The sequence below is a fragment of the Crinia signifera genome, chromosome 2 (assembly GCF_055691185.1).
Source record: "Crinia signifera chromosome 2, ASM5569118v1, whole genome shotgun sequence".
NCBI lineage: Eukaryota > Metazoa > Chordata > Amphibia > Anura > Myobatrachidae > Crinia > Crinia signifera.
Window position 1 is genome coordinate 44,257,648 of NC_139218.1, and position 19,569 is coordinate 44,277,216.

The 19,569-nt window shown below is 42.4% G+C and overlaps 2 protein-coding genes across 6 annotated transcripts in view; both read left to right on the forward strand.

Annotated features, from left to right (window-relative positions):
* The window catches only part of ARL13B (ARF like GTPase 13B), a 44,783-nt gene extending 33,119 nt beyond the window's left edge, over positions 1–11,664 (forward strand). For 2 of the 5 annotated variants that reach the window (XM_083171940.1, XM_083171941.1), the window contains 4 exons: positions 264–375; positions 887–1,130; positions 4,392–4,508; positions 5,297–7,768. In XM_083171940.1, the coding sequence (XP_083028066.1) occupies positions 264–375; positions 887–1,130; positions 4,392–4,508; positions 5,297–5,460 (637 nt within the window). In that variant the 3' untranslated portion in view covers positions 5,461–7,768. Of the gene's footprint in view, positions 1–263; positions 376–886; positions 1,131–4,391; positions 4,509–5,296; positions 7,769–7,803; positions 7,849–11,006 lie in introns of those variants that run through there. The other 3 variants (XM_083171943.1, XM_083171942.1, XM_083171944.1) reach the window with 3 other exon arrangements.
* Positions 11,665–16,935: 5,271 nt separating this feature from the next.
* NSUN3 (NOP2/Sun RNA methyltransferase 3) overlaps positions 16,936–19,569 on the forward strand; it is a 39,323-nt gene continuing 36,689 nt past the window's right edge. The window contains exon 1 of the mRNA XM_083171945.1: positions 16,936–17,287. The gene's annotated coding sequence lies outside the window, so the exon portion shown is untranslated. The remainder of the gene's footprint in view (positions 17,288–19,569) is intronic.

Consider the following 19,569-nt stretch of genomic DNA (forward strand, 5'->3'; position numbering starts at 1 on the left):
ATGTTTACCAGCCCCGGTTCTCGCATTGTAAAATATCCCTAAAATACCTAAGCCACAATCTCTCATCCCATCTGGACAAGTTATACGTCCCTTGTCTAATATACAATTAATGTAGAAACTCAATAGTGCAATATTCACCCTCACTGTGTTGTTAAGTATTGATATGTGTATAGATAATAAAATATTGTCCATTTCCCTGCTGAACAGTGCTGTGGTCAGATCAGGAGAAGGTTGATTAATACATGTGTTCTCACCATTAACAGAGAAGAAAGAGAAAGGGAGGAAGCGGAGCAAGAAGGACGAGATCTAGTTAACGAAGACACCTCAGTTCCCATGGTTAATCCATTCCAGCCCATATCTGCGGTTGTTGTGGAGGTATACTATACAGTAAATCGTTATATTTATAGTGTTGGTTGTATGTGATATGTACAATATATACAACTTTTTTAAAACCTTTCAGGTCCAACATCTAGTCAGGCTCAACAGCCCTAGCGCTAGTAGATACAATGGTGAGCCTCTTTAAAATAAGAACATTAACATCGTTCAACATTCAATGTAGACGATAAAAAAAAAAAAAAAAAAAAAAAGACAATTAATTTAAACCAGTTTGAGCATATTTCACAAACCAAATCATACCCTGTAATTGTACATCAGGTGTGAGTGAGTTTTATGGCCGTACCATGGCTCATATAACCTATGAACAGTTGGTTGGTTGTGTGCTCCTGAAGCATAAGGGAAACTGTACTTATATATTTGTAGATAAATGACAGCTGTGCAGGAACAAACAATCCACACCTTGTTGGCTGCCCTTCAGCTCGTTTTTTTCTGGCTTGAGCTACATTATCATCTGTTGAAATCACTTTGTCATTTTGTATTTGTTTGCCAGAACGAGACCAAAATCCAGAAAGAAAAAGAGAAAAAGCGACAAAAAATGGTGAATGGACAACCTGGGGCAGATATTCCTCTGCAGTGTAAGGGAGATGAGGAGGAGATGGATTCTGGTAGTGAGGGGAGCGAGAACAGCCATGCACCACAGGACGGACATTTAATAGAGTCCTACAAGGACGCCTTGGCCCAGAAGCTGGCGCAGGACGATAAGAGTGTAGAGCCCTCCGAAGGAAGAGAATCAGGTATTTTTATTGAGAATTGTCATGATTAAAGTACTAATTGCTGGATGGAGGGTTTGTATAGCTTCCTCAGCTGCTGATGGAAGGTGTTTTAGCTTTTCCTCAGTTGTTGACGGAAGGGGTTGCATCTTTTCCTCCGCTTTTGACGGAAGCGGTTGCATCTTTTCCTCCGCTTTTGACGGAAGGGGTTGCATCTTTTCCTCCGCTTTTGACGGAAGGGGTTGCATCTTTTCCTCCGCTTTTGACGGAAGGGGTTTCATCTTTTCTTACGCTTTTGACGGAAGGGGTTTCGTCTTTTCCTACGCTTTTGACGGAAGGGGTTTCATCTTTTCCTTCGCTTTTGACGGAAGGGGTTGCATCTTTTCCTCCGCTTTTGACGGAAGGGGTTGGATCTTTTCCTCCGCTTTTGACGGAAGAGGTTGCATCTTTTCCTCCGCTTTTGATGGAAGGGGTTTCATCTTTTCCTCCGCTTTTGACGGAAGGGTTTGCATCTTTTTTCCCGCTTTTGACGGAAGGGGTTGCATCTTTTCCTCAGCTGTTGGCTAAAGGGGTTGCATCTTTTCCTCCGCTTTTGACAGAAGGGGTTGCATCTTTTCTTCCGCTTTTGACGGAAGGGGTTGCATCTTTTCCTCCGCTTTTGACGGAAGGGGTTGCATGTCTTCCTCCACATTTGACGGAAGGGGTTGCGTCTTTTCCTCCGCTTTTGATAGAAAAAGTTGTATAATTTTCTTAGGGTTTGATGGAACTGAACTGGAGTTTTGAAAGTAGCCAAATGCTGAGAATGGTAGCATCTAAGTTATTTAAATATTGCCCATTGTATAATCTATATGACTAGTTTCAGTTTAGCACTTCAAACCCCCATTTTAAACTTCTACTATGTTTTTTTGTGTGAGGGGTAGAGCATAAATACGGTGAGCATATAAGAACTGCATTAAGCTGGGTACACACAGGGCGGTATATCGTTAATGATATATGGTGCAAATCTCTCAGTGTGACACCACTATATTATTAACGATGCGCACTCCTGTTGTTCAATCCGTTAATATTGTCACAGACTGCATGTATGGGTGGTGGGTGACATCACTGATGGCTATCGTAAACGATATTCGTCAGGGTGTGTGCACTATACCATTCTCCCACCAATATAGAGTGGAATGAACAGTACTTAGAGTTGAGCTACAGTATAATCTGTTCAAATCACTTTTTTGACAGAATGAAACCAAAATCATGGCTGCCAGGGAGATCGCTAAGTGTGTGTACTTCACTGTAGATATGGCCCTGGTTATAACTAAACCCATGTTATCCACTGTGCCAGAAAAATGTAGAGCACTACAGCACAGGAGAGATGAAACGGCTCCATTTAAATCTAAATTAAAAAAATTGCAACTGTGTCTTCTGTAGTTATCAGTATTTAACATTTTATTAACACACTAGAAACACATTCCCCATCAATACAAAGATTTGGTACTTGTGTAGTTTCACGCCGGCAGGCTACGCTATGTTGTCAGCATAGGCTAAGCTACATTTTCAGCGTAGCGCAATGGCTGCCTAGCGTAGTCAGCGTAGTGTCCCCGTCGGGCAGCTAGTCACCGTGCTGTCCCTGTTAGCTGCAGATCTGTCCCCGGCAAGCCTAGTGAGCGCCGCTCACACAGCGCCGTTAACCACCAGATCCCCTGCGCTGTCGGACGGGGCGCTCCATCTGTCAGAGACGCAGGAGCGTCTCAGACGCTTGTGCGTCTCAGTAATTATTGCGGCAGGGTACGGCAACCCTGTCTGTGTCCGTTTCAGGGAGACAGGGATTAGGGGTTCGGTAGCGCGTGCACAAAGGGGGGGGGGTGCGGTGCGCAAGTGCGTCTCATGCACAATAAAGGTTGCATTTGCCAGTGCTCCATGTTACATACTGGAAAATTCCTCCATTTCAAACCCCCACTATCCACGCCAGGCGTGGTACGTGTCCTCCCGACCTGTTCATTCCCCCACTATCCATGTCGGTGTGGAGTTGTTTGTATAAAGTGTGGCTTCGGGCTTTCTTTGTCCATCATGGCTTCGAGCACGGTGGCTCGCTGCGCTCGCAACGCTTTATAGAATCAACTCCACAAACGTGGATAGTGGGGGTATGAACAGGTCGGGAGGACGCGTACCACGTCCCTTTGCGGGGCTTGCTAGGCTCGCCACGCTTCGGCCTGGCATGGATAGTGGGGGTGTTTCAGGATCACATTCACAACGGTCATGTCAGGCAGGTTAAAATGGTCAATGGTTCCTACACAATGTAATAAGCGCTGACTGACTATGCTAACTGCGTAATGCTGACTGACTACGCTAACTGGGTAATGCTGACTGACTACGCTAAGTACGTAAGCTCCGGCTGGCCGCAAATGGGCAGGAACACTACGCCGATACTGACAGGGACGCCTGACTGACTACACTAACTACGTAAGCTCTGTCTAGCCGTGAACGGGCGGGAACACTATGCTGATACTGACAGGAACGCGGACTACGCTGTCTACGCTGGCCGTGGGAACACTACGTTGATTCTATTTATTTATTTATTTACAGTTTCTTATATAGCGCAGCAGATTCCGTTGAGCTTTACAATAGTAGACCGTGATAGAACAAACCGGGTAACAACAGACAGACTTGGAGGTAGGAGGGCCCTGCTGCAAGCTTACAATCTATAGGGAATATAGGAGGGAAACACAAGGACAGGCACCAGTAATGCCTCCATTTCAAAAGGATTCTAAGGGACGCTATGCTAACTACGTAACTGCCGCTGTGAAACTACACAAGTACCAAAGATTTTTATTAAGTATATTTGATACTTTAAAAATAGATGTTTAACCATGTTTTATCACTGAAAATTAAAACCCAGATAATTGTATTCCTCTTCCAATAGCCCAAAATGTTAGTGTGCTGTCGTAAGGCTAATGTTGTCTTCCCAGTAGGTTCCACATGATCTTAATAAATATTGGCTTGGATTTAGCTGAAAGTTGCATCTTGCATCAATGTTAATTTTTGCCAAAGCAAATTTAATTATTGAGGGGTAACACAAGGCAAATAGGGATCCTTTGCAGAGTAACTGGCGCGTTTCTTCATATAAAGCTGTTTTCTCAGGGGGATATTGATGCGTCACTAACAGCAGTTAAAATAACTATTTGTTAAAGAATTAAGTTTGAAAGATTTCATTTGAATTTATTTTTAAAGTTTATGAATTCCCAAAATATTCCTTTTGTGTAATATTAAAACTAATGTTTTTGTTTTCTTTAGCTCACAGCAAAAAGAAGACAAAAAAGCCTAAATTAAAAAGAAGTAACAAAATAGAGCCTTTAGGCGCAGAGGAACCCGATCCAAAAAGCCCAGTTACACCCCCTCCTCAACTACCTGGTGAGTAAAGAAGTTATATGACTGGAAGAGGATTTCGGGATAAATGACAATCATTTTTAAATTTTATGGACAGCTCCTAACCTGAAAAGTCTTTAATAAAGATGGCTCCAACAAACTCACTGAATCACTTCAAATCATCGGATGACCACTAGGGGGAGGCTAAATGGAAACCACAAAGAATGTAGTTTTTTTTCCAAGGTCAACTTCATTAACGATTTATTTTGGCTGCTATAGAGAACTTCTATTTTAAATATTGTTATAAAATATTTTTTGCATGTATTTTGTCGAAGTATTAATATTGTATGCAATTTTTGTGTTATGTAATATATAATCATATCAGTATTTAAGGTTGTTAATAGTTTTTAAACTAATATTTATTTTTGGAAAATTAAATTATTGATAAATATACTAGTATACAAAATGACATTTTTAGATTTATCGGTCTTTATATATTCTTTTAGATATTTTCTTTAAGACATTAAGAGGGGGTATTCAATGATGCCATTTGTCTGGCCAGAATCACGTAGGTCTGTGAACTTACATGGATTGTAAGTGTTTTTGCACCGAAAAAAAATTCTTGTGCAAATAACAGGATTTAATTGAATAAGGGGGAATCGCAATTTTTTTTTTTTTTTTTTTTTCGAAAAAATAACCTTTTTTTTTCCGTGGCTAATTCTTTTTTTTTTCTTACATTATTCTAATTGCTTAATTTAGCTTTTTCCTCTGGGTCAACTTTCATTAGTTTATTCTGTTATTTTAAGTGAAATTGTGTTTTGTTTTTCCTGTAGTTGGCTGGGGAACCCCAAAAGTTACTAGACTACCAAAACTTGAGCCTCTTGGAGAGAAACATCATAATGGTAATTGTAAAATGCCTTTATCTTCGGTTCCTTCGCATGCAGATCACTATACATCCTCCACGGTGATAGCATCACTTTCCGCACGGTCTCATTAACACATTGTTTTCTCCAAGCATGGCTGTTCTCTCACAGGCATCGGGCATTAATCCACTGGGCTTGTCATCTCCTATTTCTTTGTCCATCATTAATTTATTAATCTCTAAATACTAACTGCATGAAACCTAGGGAATTTAAGGTAGGACTGTAAGGGATGCAGCGGCCGAAGCGAATGTTTCATATGTAGCATCTGTATATACTGTATTCATACGTATCAACTGTATGTACTCTATGTGTGTGCATACCCTGTACCTCCAATTTCCTGAAGGTGTGCTCGTTGTACAACCAACAATAGAACATCAGACTTATGAAATGTACTTATTGTTATCCTAAAGGACTAAACACACCGTGAACTCTACTAATAGACTAAGGGGTATATTCAATTAGAGTTGGAAACAGTGTCTGTTTTTTTGTTTTTGTTTTTTTGTCAACTCCATGATTCGACCTATTCGGATTTTTTTTCGACAGGAAAATAAGTGGATCGGTGAAATATCCACCGATCGCCTGCTTTTGTCCGACAATCTCAATAAGACTTTAAAAAAAAAAAAAAATCAGTTTGAGCAGATGAGGCAGGGAGGACTGCACCGTCCTCCCATCCGCTGTCCTTCTGCCTGCTCATCAAGTCCTGGGGCCATCCTCCCGGGCCGGGTGAGCAGCAGCAGCCAAATTCGACAGTCTGATTTGGCTCAAATCCGACAGTCGAATTTGGTGTTGAATATGTATTGTCGGATCCATTCCGACAACTGCATGTCTGAATGGATCGACTTTAATTAAATATACACCTTAATGTTTTTCATGTCCAAACTTACAGGAAGTGATAGTCCCACATTTCTCATTCTTTCAGGAGAAAGAGTATAACATCCAAAGCTTATTATTGTTACCAATCCTAGTATCAAGTCTGTAGCTCATTGCATAACGTTCACGGTGCGTGCTGTCGGCGCCATATCCTTAGCAGAGGTTTCCCTGCAATGCTAGGATATACGTTACCGCCAGAGCCTGCGTTCCACACTACATCTCCTTCCTATGTGTGTTTTTTGCAGTAACTTTCTGTTGCAAAAATAAATAAATGATCATTTCATATCTCCCACTGTTACAGCTATACATTATCACATTGTCAACAAGTATTTTTGTATATGGCTTGCTTTTGCTTTCATTTATAATAAACCACTACACCACATTTTCTTTTGTTATGTGTTCATCTAATATTGTAATGGTGTTATTTTTGTTGCTTCCACACCTCATTATGGGGCAAATTTGTTAAGCCTGGTGCAGTGATAAAGTGTAATCGGTGATAACGCACCAGCTAATCAGCAACTAACTCATTTTTCAAGCCCAGTCTGTAACTTGGCAGTTAGGGGCTACTTTATCACTTCTCCCGGCTTAATACATCTGCCCCTATATTCCCAGATCTTGTCATTATTCTATTCAGGGAATAATTAGGGAGTTTTAACTAATGGATGGGTACCCCCTTCCTCTCCTTTCTTCTCACAGTAGAAGATTTAATGCAGCTTGGATGACCTCCTTTGCCTCTTTCCTGTACGGTCACGCGTGGGAGGAAAGACGGCAATAAATAAAAATGTATTTGTCTGTTACATAATTTGGCAAGTCGTAGGCACTCATTGGTAAGTTAACTTTCTAATGTGAATATGGATGGTCTTATAATAACAGGAGCAAACCTTCTCTGGTCCTGAAAGCGTTCAATGGATAATCACTGTTCATATTCCGTTGAGGAAATGCCTTTAAATCCCGCTACTTAAGCTGTCATTCTTGGTCACCACATACAAATCCCGGTCTAAACATCATAGAAACATTTCCAGTTCCTCAGTAGGAACCATACTCTTAACATCTACTGGCTTATAACTGAAGTGATGCATCTTTGCATTATATGTGGGTGGGTGCTTACTGCAAATTGTTGTCCCTGTGTTCTGTTGGTTGGGTAATTGGTTGGGATTTCATTAGATTTATTTATTTATTAAGTTTCTTATATAGCGCATTCATATTCCGCAGCGCTTTACAATATTTGAAAATATACATCAGTCCCTGCCCCATTGGAGCTTACAATCTATATTCCCTACCACATGTACACGCACACACATTCATTCTAGGGTTAATTTTGTTGGGAGCCAATTAATCTACCAGTATATTTTTGGATCGTGGGAAGAAACCCACGCAAGTACGGGGAGAATATACAAATTCCGCACAGTTAGGGCCATGGTGGGAATCGAACCCATGACCTCAGTGCTGTGAGGCAGTAATGCTAACCATTACAACATCCGTATATTTGAAATTCGTTGAACAAATGTCATTATTCATTCAAACTTTTTTTTGTAATTTTTATTAAGAAAAGAAAAATGAGCATTATAAAACATCAAAGTAAACCATTACAGGTACATTAGAGTCAAATAAATTAGACATATATCCACCACAGACTTTGGGTACAATCCAACATACATGTACAGTAATATCGGCTAAAAATGAGATACTTGAAGTAGTATAATCTCTAAAGGGAGGAGTTCCCTTTTCCAATACAAGCACATTATACCAAGTTGACAATCAAACAATTTTTCTTATATTGTGTCGTTCCGCAGGGGACAGAGTAACAATGTAAGGTAGCCATATATTTAAGAACTTAAGGTGCCCATACACAGTGCGATGATTGCACCCGTTATGGGCATGCGATGTGATCTGCAGGAAGTACAAAAAAGTATGTGCAGCACCTACAGTAATTTTTGTACTGTGCGATGCCCACGGGAGCGTGCATCGCATTGTGCTATCGCACCGTGTATGGGCACCTTCAGACGCACATGATTCCACGTCCAAGGTGCATTTCACCCAGTCCATATAAAACCTATATGTCAATCTGCAGATCAGTAATGTAAATGCTATACGGTCAGGTTGTATCCATTTTGACAATTATAGTCTTTTTGACCGCAGCCGCTATTTTAGCCAAGAAAAGAAGAATGCCAACTGTTGGTTTTAGGGATGATGGACGTAGGGTAATGATTCCACAGTGCCCATGACAGAAATTTGTAAACGCAATATTTAATGTATTGGAGATACAAGACTGAACATCTGCCCCAAAACATTTGTACTACAGTAACTGTCCAGAGACAATGTACGATGTCGGCGTTGAGTGAAGAACATTTGAAACCCGTTGGAATTGTCAGACATCCCTGTTATCCATCTCAGTCTTGGGCTGGTGGTTTCACACACTCCGGCTCCTGCCGGACAGTGAAATCCCGCACGGCCAGGGAGCCGTGCCGCACACATTAGTTGTGAATGGACACTATTGTGTATTGTGTCCATTCACACGGGACGGCCACGACCCGGCCGCACGGTTGCAGCCGGATCCCGCCACTGGAAGGGACGGCTGCCGGGCTGTGGCCATCCCCTCCATGATAAACTAGTGTGTGCGGCACGGCTCGCTGGCCGTGCGGGATTTTACCGTCCGGCAGGAACCGTAGTGTGTGAAACCAGCCTTGGGGTATAATATGCAGTGTAAAATTTTGTATTACATTTCTGCAAAAGAAGTAGAAACCAATTGTTTATTTAGCCTAACAGAGAATAGTATTTCATCTAAAGTTGTGAGGCCTGGAGAGGAATCCTGCCACTTTAGATAGTCTCCTGGGATTTACAGCCAAATCTATTTTTGACCTCACAAAATCATACAATACTGAGCTGAATATAGGCCTACCCTTACACTTCTCTTTTTTTTTTTATCAAAAACTTTTATACACTCACACACTCTATAGGCAAAAGTTATTGGGCACCCCAGGAAAGTGAAATGGAGTTCTCCTGCAGAAGACACTTGTTCACAAAGCTATAACATCAGTTGGATGTGTTTGGTTATTGCCAGAAGAACGTTTGATGGCGGAGTGTACAGTAGATACAGTAATGCATGGAGATGGTGCCATTATGCTGTGGTGCTATTGCAGCTGGTTTTACAGATAATTTGGTAGCCTGGATGGACTGGCCAGCTTAGAGTCCAGATCTTATCCCCACTGAGAACCTCTGGGCTGAATTGGAGCATCAGGGGCGTAGGCCAACTCAACCCTCTTCAGTGTGACAGTTGGTCACTGTACTTCAGGTGGCGGAATGGCAAAACATACCAGCTGCTGTTTTCCAGGAATTTGTGGATAGTTTGCCATAAAGGGTGTCTGCAGTAATCCATGCATGTGGCTGGGTACTGAGAAGTTTGTTATCTGTAGAATTAGGTTTATTGGGGAAAGAGCTTTATGTATATTATTAAGCTCTGTTTTACATGGAAATACTGTACACTGCTCTATTTCCAGTAGTGGTTTTACTTATCTGTTACTTACATGGTGTAGTGATGCTATTCTGAAGAATGACAACCCTGCGGGAAACCCCAAATAATTCAGATGTATCATCTTATGTCATATTTTCTCTGATTTACTTAAATGGTCATTAGCCAAAATCAACGAAAAAAGATGTGATTTGCATAAGTTTTCATTGACCTTAGACCATGGCTGAGATCAGTGTTTGCAAAGCATTTTGGAAGCTTAAAAAGTTTATTTCATTAAAGTGGTATTAAGTTCTCAGGGAGTTGTGTATTTAAAATACCAGCTAAGACATTTAAAATCTCCTTTGATGGTGATTTAATTAGCCATGCTGCTAAACAGGACCACTGTCCAGACCATTGGCCTTGTTTAGAACATTTAACACGAATACTTTGTGGAAGCTGGGGCACATGCTGCCCATCCAACGGCTTTCCTTAAGGGAGATTGGACAGAGAAAGGACCAGCTGGGCTTTCTGCTGGACAGGGTAAGTATTAGGGTGCGGAAATGGGGTGTTTGGACAGAACACTGGACAGTCGATGACACTGAACGGGTGGCATCACACAAAGTGAGAGAAAGGAGTTTTCTGAGGACCTTTTGCTAGTGAAACTGGTTGTGTAATGCATTAAGCACTTGCGCAACTATAGGTGGATTGAGGAATGATTTACCTTCTTGACTCAAAGGGAGATTTCATTTGGCCGTTTCCATGGGGATGTGGGCGGGACGGGCGGCTGACCTCACACTGATTTTTATTTGCGAAGCCAGGAGAAATCAGCGACCATCGAATGATTTCTCCAGCAGCGGCGGCGGCGGCATGTGAGGGGATGGGTCTTCGTAACAAATCCGCTTGCATAGTAGTGACGGGACATGGCGGAGCGGGCTTTCTAGCACTCTGTAAGCTACGATCCTCTCCGCTTACCAAGTCAACCAGAATCGGCCTCTTTTTGTGTTAGAAATTAGCGTTCTTTTTTTTACTTTGTTTTTTGTTTTTTAAATTATGGGGCTTACATTAAACCGGGAAAAATTTTAATTAAATATATGTTCTGCACTCATTAGTTTCACCATTGAAAGGTCCATTGTTATGGTCATTTTATTTTTTTACTTTATTTAGCATTGGCTTCATTTGGTTTTAACCCTAAGCATCCAACTCGTTCATATGTGTTACCTAAAACTTCCCCAAACCCAAGGCCTTATGTTTAACTAATGAGAATGTTTGTTTTTGTCTTGTTTGCTGTTTGTTTTGAATTAGATTTTTATGGGAAGCCACTTCCGCCCTTGATGTTACGGCAAAGACCCAACAGTGACACACACGATATCATCTCTTGAAATGGACAGTAATGAACTCCTTTGTTTCTGTGCCTTGCACTGGTGACCAATGTAGGACAACACTATTAATGCAAGGCAAGGCAAGTATCCCTTGGAAGTAATGTAGTGAAGTGAAACAAGACTTCGGTACACCTGCCTTATAGGTCAGCAGAGTGTCAGCTGTTGGAACATGCAGCGCTACTTGTTCTGATCATTGACCGTAAATATGATACGCCTACTATGGACACCATCCTTTCTACTGTGTACAAGAAAATCAAAAGTATTTTGACCCAGTATTAAATCTTTTTAGAACACTTTGCACTCAAACCTCATATTGAAAACTATATTGAAGAATGTACAGCTTTTAAGATGATTTTTATGCCATTCTGATAAGCACAATAACTGCTGAGTATTTTAACATTGTTAAACTTTTTAAAGTATTTTATTGACATTTAACCAATTTCAATCTATTATTTGTCAGTCTGTTACGTTTATACTGCTGCATACAACCCTTCCAAAACACTGTAAATAGGAACTGTACATAATTTTAACACAATATTGCTATACTTTGAAACATTAAATAAACATATATAACAATGCAATATGCACTTTTTTTATTTATTGCGAATATGTTTCATCTGGTAGATGCAATGTAGTTTTTTATAGCTACTTAACCCCTCGAGTGCCAAGTGAATTTGTCAAATTACTTGTGAAAATGGCCAAGCAAACATTTTCATTCTTCATAATGACCTATATTGTTTACCTTTTTATATAGAAAATTATAATCTTTCTATTTGAATTTATATAACAAATGTGAGCGACGCTGGCAGTTTTAGCGGATAATTTGAACATCTCTCACAGAGATGTTGGCACTCCAAAGGGTTAAGGAAAATGAATTAATCCTAGAGACCTAGATCCTACTTGCCTACCCTCCCAGAATGGCCGGGAGTCTCCCCCTCCTGCCCCCCCCCCCCCCCCCCCCTGCGGCACCAAACAGGGGGATTCTGCGGCAAAGGGGCGGGGCTAAAATTATGCGTTTTGTCTCATTTTAGCCCATCCCCCAATCTGCGGACCTGCCAATTGCTGCATTTGAGTGGCATGGGGGTGGGGTTTGCTGATATCAGCGAAGTCCCGCCCCTCCTGGCAGAAGTATCTGGTCTGGAGAGAAAAAAAGTCAGTAAGTATGACCTTCTATATAGATTTCATCCCAGCATGCCTTGCAATAGTTTTAGCGTTCCCTAATAGCAAAACTGTGGCAAGGCATGATGGGACTTGTGAACTACAACAGCTGGAGGGCCACAGTTTGGCCACAAAAAATGTAAAACCATGTAGGGCGAGACCCCGTGATTCATCAGTCATGTTTAGTGGACTTTTTTATATCATCCACAGGTGAGTTCCATTTTGCTGGTCAGTAATTATCCCACATGCTTCCGCAGACAGACCTCTTTATAATATGAACTGTGGGGAAAACTTGAGGTTTAGGTTGATCACCAGTGATCTTGAAGAAGGCATGCTGGGGGATATTCATGACTATTGTTTCACATGTAATGATGTAGAGAAAAAAGATTCTGACGAATCAAATTGCCAGGTTCATACTGAAAGCAAAACTCTGATTGCTATTGGTTGTGGTGCTGTCTATTCACAGTTAACCTCCATTATTTGACACTACTACCAGCCAATATACTAAATATTGTTAGCATTCATTTGTATAAGTGACGTATAGCCTATTTAGTATATTTTTAACAACATTAGTTTATGTAATTTGCAGAAAACAGGAGTTTAAAGAAAAACTTATTAATGAAAAAATGGACAATGGATCATAAAACCGATCTCGAAGTAGAACCAGTTTTCATAGACCGTAAATGTTTGATACCTGTGGTTTAATTCAGGTTAGGGGCCTAATTCATGATTATATGCAATGCCAATGTTGGTGCAACCGGACAATGAACTGTAGACGGTGCATGCAAGTGCGATAGCAGCTCATGCGCAAAGATATCTTTGCAATACTATTCACAGTGAGTATTTAAACGCAGGGTGAATGGCAGGAAGGGACCACTTGGGGAAGGTACTGAGGAGTGTGATGGCCATTTTAGGGGGGGGGTGTATCTGCCCTCAGCTGAGAACATGACACCAGTGTCGCTACTGCCTTGGCCAGTCTGCGTGACCATAGACTCAGTTTGGGAGTCAATGTTCCTTGTTATTGCGTAGATGCTGCACAAGTGTGAGCAGTTACTGAGGATCTTCTAATAGCTTTTCATGGTTCATGATTAGCAAATCCACAGCCTGACAAATCACACCTGCATAGGCATGTGCGCACAAACGTAAATTAAGCTTTGGGTCGCAAGTACAGTAGTTTGTGTGGCTATACGTTTCACAGCTTTGTGCAAAAGTTGAGGTATCCTAGGTCCAATTGCATGCAGGCATAAGGTGAATACAGTTTTGTAAAGAAAAGAGGGAAGGGACTGTTTGAGGGGGAACGCACTGGCAGTTTTTATTTAAAATATAACTTTGATTAGGTTATTTTTTAAAATTTCCTGTTTTTCAATGCAGGAACTAGAACAGGAAATCTTAAAAATAACCTTATAAAAGTTATATTTTAAATAAAAACTGCCAGTGCGTTCCCTTCCCTCTTTTCTTTACAAAACTGTATACAACTGACTGAGAGGAACGGCACCCCCAACACCTATATATATATATATATATATATATATATATATATATATATATATATATATATATATATATATATATATATATATATATATATATATATATATATATATATATATATAGAAACTGGGGTCCCTTAATACAATATAACACAACAAATTGATGTGCAGACGGGCAACAGGCTCCCGAGAGGAGCAACAAGACATAAGGTGGATTACAACCATCTCAGGCTACAGACAGCAGAAACCTGAGCGATTTTCTGCAGTTTAAAAAAATAATGTAGTTGCTGAATCTATTAGATTCAAAAAACAATTCTTTTTACAGTGAATATAGAAGGTGCCAATGTTTGGACACCCTGCCAGTTTGTACATGGTAATCTGTTCATTAGCAGAAATCACAGCTTCCAAATCTTTCCTGGAGCCTGAGAAGTCTTTTTGCTTTTGGAAGTTTTTATCCAATTTTGCAGCGCTCTTTCCAGCTCAGAAACCTTTCCAGGTCGTGTTGTGTATGTTATATCTCCCCCACAGATGTGCAGCAATACTCCAGGTTTTCTGTTCTCAGAAGTTTTTCCTGACTGGTTTTTGAGGTATGTTATATGCCACACAAATCCAAATCATATTATGCCCACTCTATGCTTCACAGTTGGCAAGACTATGGGGGTTATTCAGAAAGGCACAATCACTCTCTAATGGACAAAACCATATGCACGGGATGCGGTCAATTTACCTACAATCAAAATCCCGACAGTCAAAATACCGACAACCATTGACCGACAGTCAAAATACTGACAAGGTCAAAATACCGACTTGTACATACTTTACCATCCCAGTGGACATGGAGGGGGAATATAATCGTGTGCCAAGCACAGCGAGGCACCGTGCCCGAAGCACGGTGTTCATGTCGACCTATGTCAACATACAGACCCCAAAAAAATATGAAAAACGTGTCTAATTTTTGACCTGTCTATATTGTAAATGTAGGTATTTTGACCGTCCAGATTTTGATTCTAGGTAAATCATACCGAACCCATTTGAACTGCAGGTGGGGCTGATGTAACAAGCAGAGAGAGTTAGATTTGGGTGGGGTTTGTACTTCAAACTGATATCTACTGTATATTGCAGTGTAAAAATAAAGCAGCCACTATTTACCCTGCACAGAAACCATAAAACACCGAAATCTAACTCTCTCTGCACCTGTTTCATCAGCCCCACCTGCAGTGCACATGGTTTTGTCCATTAGAGAGTGATCGTGCCTTTCCGAGTGAACCAGAATGACCCCCTATATTTTCTCCCTATATGTTACATGTATTTCTGGGTGCGTATACTTTGTAGTTGAGGCCAATTTCTATTTCACCACTTCAATCCTTCTGATAACTCTTTGCTATATCGTCTGTATAATGAGTCTGAAAGTGGAAGTTTTATGGTGGAAGCAAGTAGAGCTCTCTTCCCCACTTTACCCCATTGCCAACAGTCTGTTAGCTTCATTATAAAGTCTCTAATCAACTGCTCAGAAGAGTCCATGGGTGTTTAGAGTAAATACAACTTTGTGAAGGCCCCATACACTAAGGCGGGTCACATGCAATTTGGGCTTCCTAATTGCATTTGATTGAGAGGTCTAATATGATGTGTGGTCCTGTATGCATTGCATCGGATGCAGGAGCCATCTGTTGGATTGCTTCCGAGCTGGGTGGGTTTGGCTGGGATCGCATGCTGGGAAGGTCCTGGGCAGCTCAAGGGGGATTGTGGGCGACTTATCCGAGGGAAGAAGTAATTCTAATGCAGTGGTCTCCAACCTGTAGCTCATGAGGTACCAGTAGCTCACGGTCGTAATTTGTGTAGCTTGCCTAGCTGCTCTACTGCTAAGTCAACTGGGATAAAGTGACCTCTGAAGAAGTGCCTCTAATCAGGACATGACTCCGGAAACCACCACAAGGTAGGAGGTGAAAACCCGGAAGCAATCATCAGCTGCAGAGAGATTCAGTGTCAATGTCTCCTAGAAGACAGGAGGCTGCTCAGGGACCCGTGAAGATGCACCCCACAGAGAGCCACTGGCGGGAGACTGCAGCAAAGCTGACACTCCCACAGCAGAGGTAAGTGGGGAAGGTAGATGGAAGTCACTGCAAGATGGAGAGAGGATCCGCAGGCTGTAGTCAGAGGGATTCAGTCAGTGAGGCCAGGCACTAGGAATTGTAGTTGGGGACCTCACTGGGCTGAGGTCCACTGTCTCTGCCCCGATGCAGGAGCCATACCTCCTCCCATGGGGCTTCTCTCGTGGTTTTACCCAGAGCGAGTGTGTGTGTGGGAGGGGGGGGGGGGGGCGCAGATGAGCTTCCTCAGTTCACCAGATAACTACTAGACCGCTCACCACAAAAATTAAGCCCCTCATCGCTCCGTGGGCATGCACACAGGGCAACTTCAGCCCCGTGCTGAGTAATATAGTTTAGCACAGATTGCTCAGCACACATCACTGCCACACATGCTATGCACCAGCGATGGCATGCTACACAGTTTCTTAACCCATATGTAGCACAATCTGACTAGAATTTTACTACATGTGGTCAAGATCTGAGCGTGCAATGGCGAAGCACGTGGACTGCACATCACCGTTGCTCGGGCGTATACACACGGAGTGATCTATGGTTCATTTCTGAGTGATCTAGAACAGGTTACCTACATTTAAAGTCTCCTCTCTGGGAGAAGCCTGGAGAGGAGACTCAGCAGCACTTCGGGGGCAGGGCCTGATGTAGACGTCATCAAGCCACACCCCCAGTACGGCAAATCCCACAATTCGCGGGCCTCCGAGGAGAGGGCTAGGCTAAATGACACAATTTGTATCTTTGGCCCCAGCCCTCCCGCTAGAAAAGCCATGAATTGCGGTAATTACAGCAATTCATGTAGATTCGGGGGGGGGGGGGGGGGTGCCCAACTTTCCATGGGGCCGGGAGGAGGACCCAATTTTCTGGAGCCTCCCGGCCATTCCTGGAGGGTAGGCAACCCATTCTAGAAAGATCATTTAGAAAATGGGCTAAAATCGCCCAGTGTGTATGCTGCCTTAGGCAGGGTACACATCATGATGATGTGTTTCGCAGACGGCTTGATTTGCCCGATTGTGACTAGGGATGGCCATTGACCATCGATGGTTAATGGCCGATGTCGAATACTTTTGCAATCGAGGGGGAGAACCAGATGGTTTCCCTCCATCGCTGGAATATTGCACGATAAATTACCTAGTGGACCTTTGTTATTATTTGCAGACACTGCAATACTTGCAGTTATCGGAACTACATTATCTCGGGGTAATGTAGTCAATACAGGACGTTAGCAACAAGACTACAATTCCCATAATGCTTTGGGCGCAGGAAGTGTTAAGAACAGTGAGGAGAGCCAATCATCGCGGCTGTGTGTGGGTTATTTTTGTGTGTCATATGACCCGTTGCTGAATGTGACCCTTTCCTTTCTGTTTGATGCTGGCATTCTGCCCCTCACACACGAGTCGAGTATTACAACTGAAGTTGTAATGTGTCATAGCTACCTGCAAGGTGCTGCTAGGCTATAGGTGAGTGTGTTCAATTAATTTTATCTTCATGCACATTTAATCAAGTGACCCATATTCCATGTGCCCGTTTTGACTGTTCTCTGTTATTATACAGTATTAATTGGATTTAATGGGAACATATGTTTACACTACTGAAATAATGTGAAAAATGCAGACTTCCAGGAAGCAATCCATCATAAGTACCAGCATGTCCTGTTTGTCCCATGGATTCCTTGTCATTCTGCAATGGTCAGAGAGACATCTGTTGCCTACCTACCTCAAACACACGTTTTTGGCTAGAACCACTTCTTTCTTTTGACATTTCCCATAATGCACGGGGTCCACGTATAACGACCAATACGGTACTTGTGTAGTTTCACGGCGGCACTGCCCGCGGATCGCATCGTATGCAAATCGCATGTGATTTGCGCTGTCCCGGGCTATGGCGTCAGCGTCAGAGTCTCTCACATGCCCAGTACAGCAAGCAGGGAAGGGAGACAGTGCTCGTCAGCGCTAAACTGATGCACCGTGAACTCAAGGCGGTATCACTCCCCGCTCCGGCAGACAAGATGTTCATACGTCTCTGTAATGAGCCATAAAGACATCATTTATCTCCCCTGTATTTAAAAAATGACTGTTAGAAGCTGCTTTTCTGCTGCCTTTTTACTCTCACTTTATCACTTTTTTAAGCTTAAGGCCATTACACTAGCATATGCCGTCTTGCATGCGATTCCTCCCGGGGAGAAGCTGGGCTCCCAAGTGGTAATTTTGCATACAATGTTTTGCATGCAATCTCATTCCCTGCCTTGGGATACAATGGCAGGTATTCAATGCTGTTTGCGAGTGGTCACAGCGAGCAGGTCTTCCTGCTCGCTGTCACCACTCATCCTGACAGCATTCAACACACCCTCCGCATACGCCAATTCCCCCTCGCTCCGTTTTTTGAGCGAGGGAGAATTGGCGGATGCGGCTCCAGAAGCAGCGAGACTCGCGGCTAAAAACTGTGAGTTTTCTGCAGTAGCCGCGGGTCTCGCTGTTTTGGGGAATTCTCGCCGTCCTGTGACGGCGAGGATTTCCCCAGAAGGTTGAATAGAGCGAGCGGCCGGCGCGGGGGTTAAACAGCGAGGATCGCTGGTTTTCTGCAATCCTCGCTGTTTAACCCCCTCGCTGGCCGCTCGCTGCAGCATTGAATACCCCCCAATGTACCATTGGTGCAGCGGTCACAATTTCCAGATCCGATGATCAGAATCAAACGATTTATTGGCCCGATGTGTTGAAATAGTGAAGAAAAGTATCATATCAAACAAGCGTATGTCCGTCTTAAGTACATCTGGCCTTTGGAGATCAGGATGCCAATGCTAGGGCATTTTTTTTCAAGCCCGAGAATTGGTATTGAAAAATGCTTAATCATGGGATTCCCGGGATTGGCATCCCTAAAAGAAAAATGCCCTGTCCCCAACATTAACTTACTTGGGGGGAGCAGGTGGAGGCAGTCAGTGGATGTGTGCTTCGCCCCCCCCCCCCCCCTTTAGCTATTTTCCTTCTTACAGTAATGCCCCTTACACATTATGCAACACACCACATTATGCCACACAAACCGTAATACCCATTACATATTATGCCATGCAAACCTTAATGCTCATTACACATGTCATGCAAACCGTAATGCCCATTACACATGTCATGCAAACCGTAATGCCCATTACACATGATGTCACACGCTGTAATTCCTATTACATAGTATGCCACACATAGTAGTTATGCCATTCTATGGACCACACACAAAAATCTCCCTTACAAATAATGCCCCAGAGTAAGACTTCTACCCAATACATTAATTACAGAATTTTTCAACATGGGAAGGTCAACAGTCAAAAGGTCAACATGTTTGGTTTTCTTACTGTTTTTTGAGCCGACATGTGCCGACAGGTGGTATTTCATGTACTAACAACCGCTAGGGTGCAGTGGGAGAATAAAATAGTATGCCGAGCGCAGCGAGGCCCCATGCCCGAAGCATTATGAGCGCAGCGAGCCATGCAAGGGGACGCGATGGTACGTTTTAGTGTTTATGTTGACTCTGTCGACATCCAGAAAAATACCATGTCGACTGATGACCCGTCGACCTAATGATCCTGTCGACCTTTAAGACATGTCGACCTAGTGGTGTTAAACTTATGCTTGTCTACCAACTTGTTGTAGACCAAATGAACCTGCAGGTTGGCGTGTTTTCCAAATTTTTTTTTTCTTCTTCATTTCTGGGATTTTTTACATTCCTGTCGGCATTGACAGCAAAAAAACGAAAA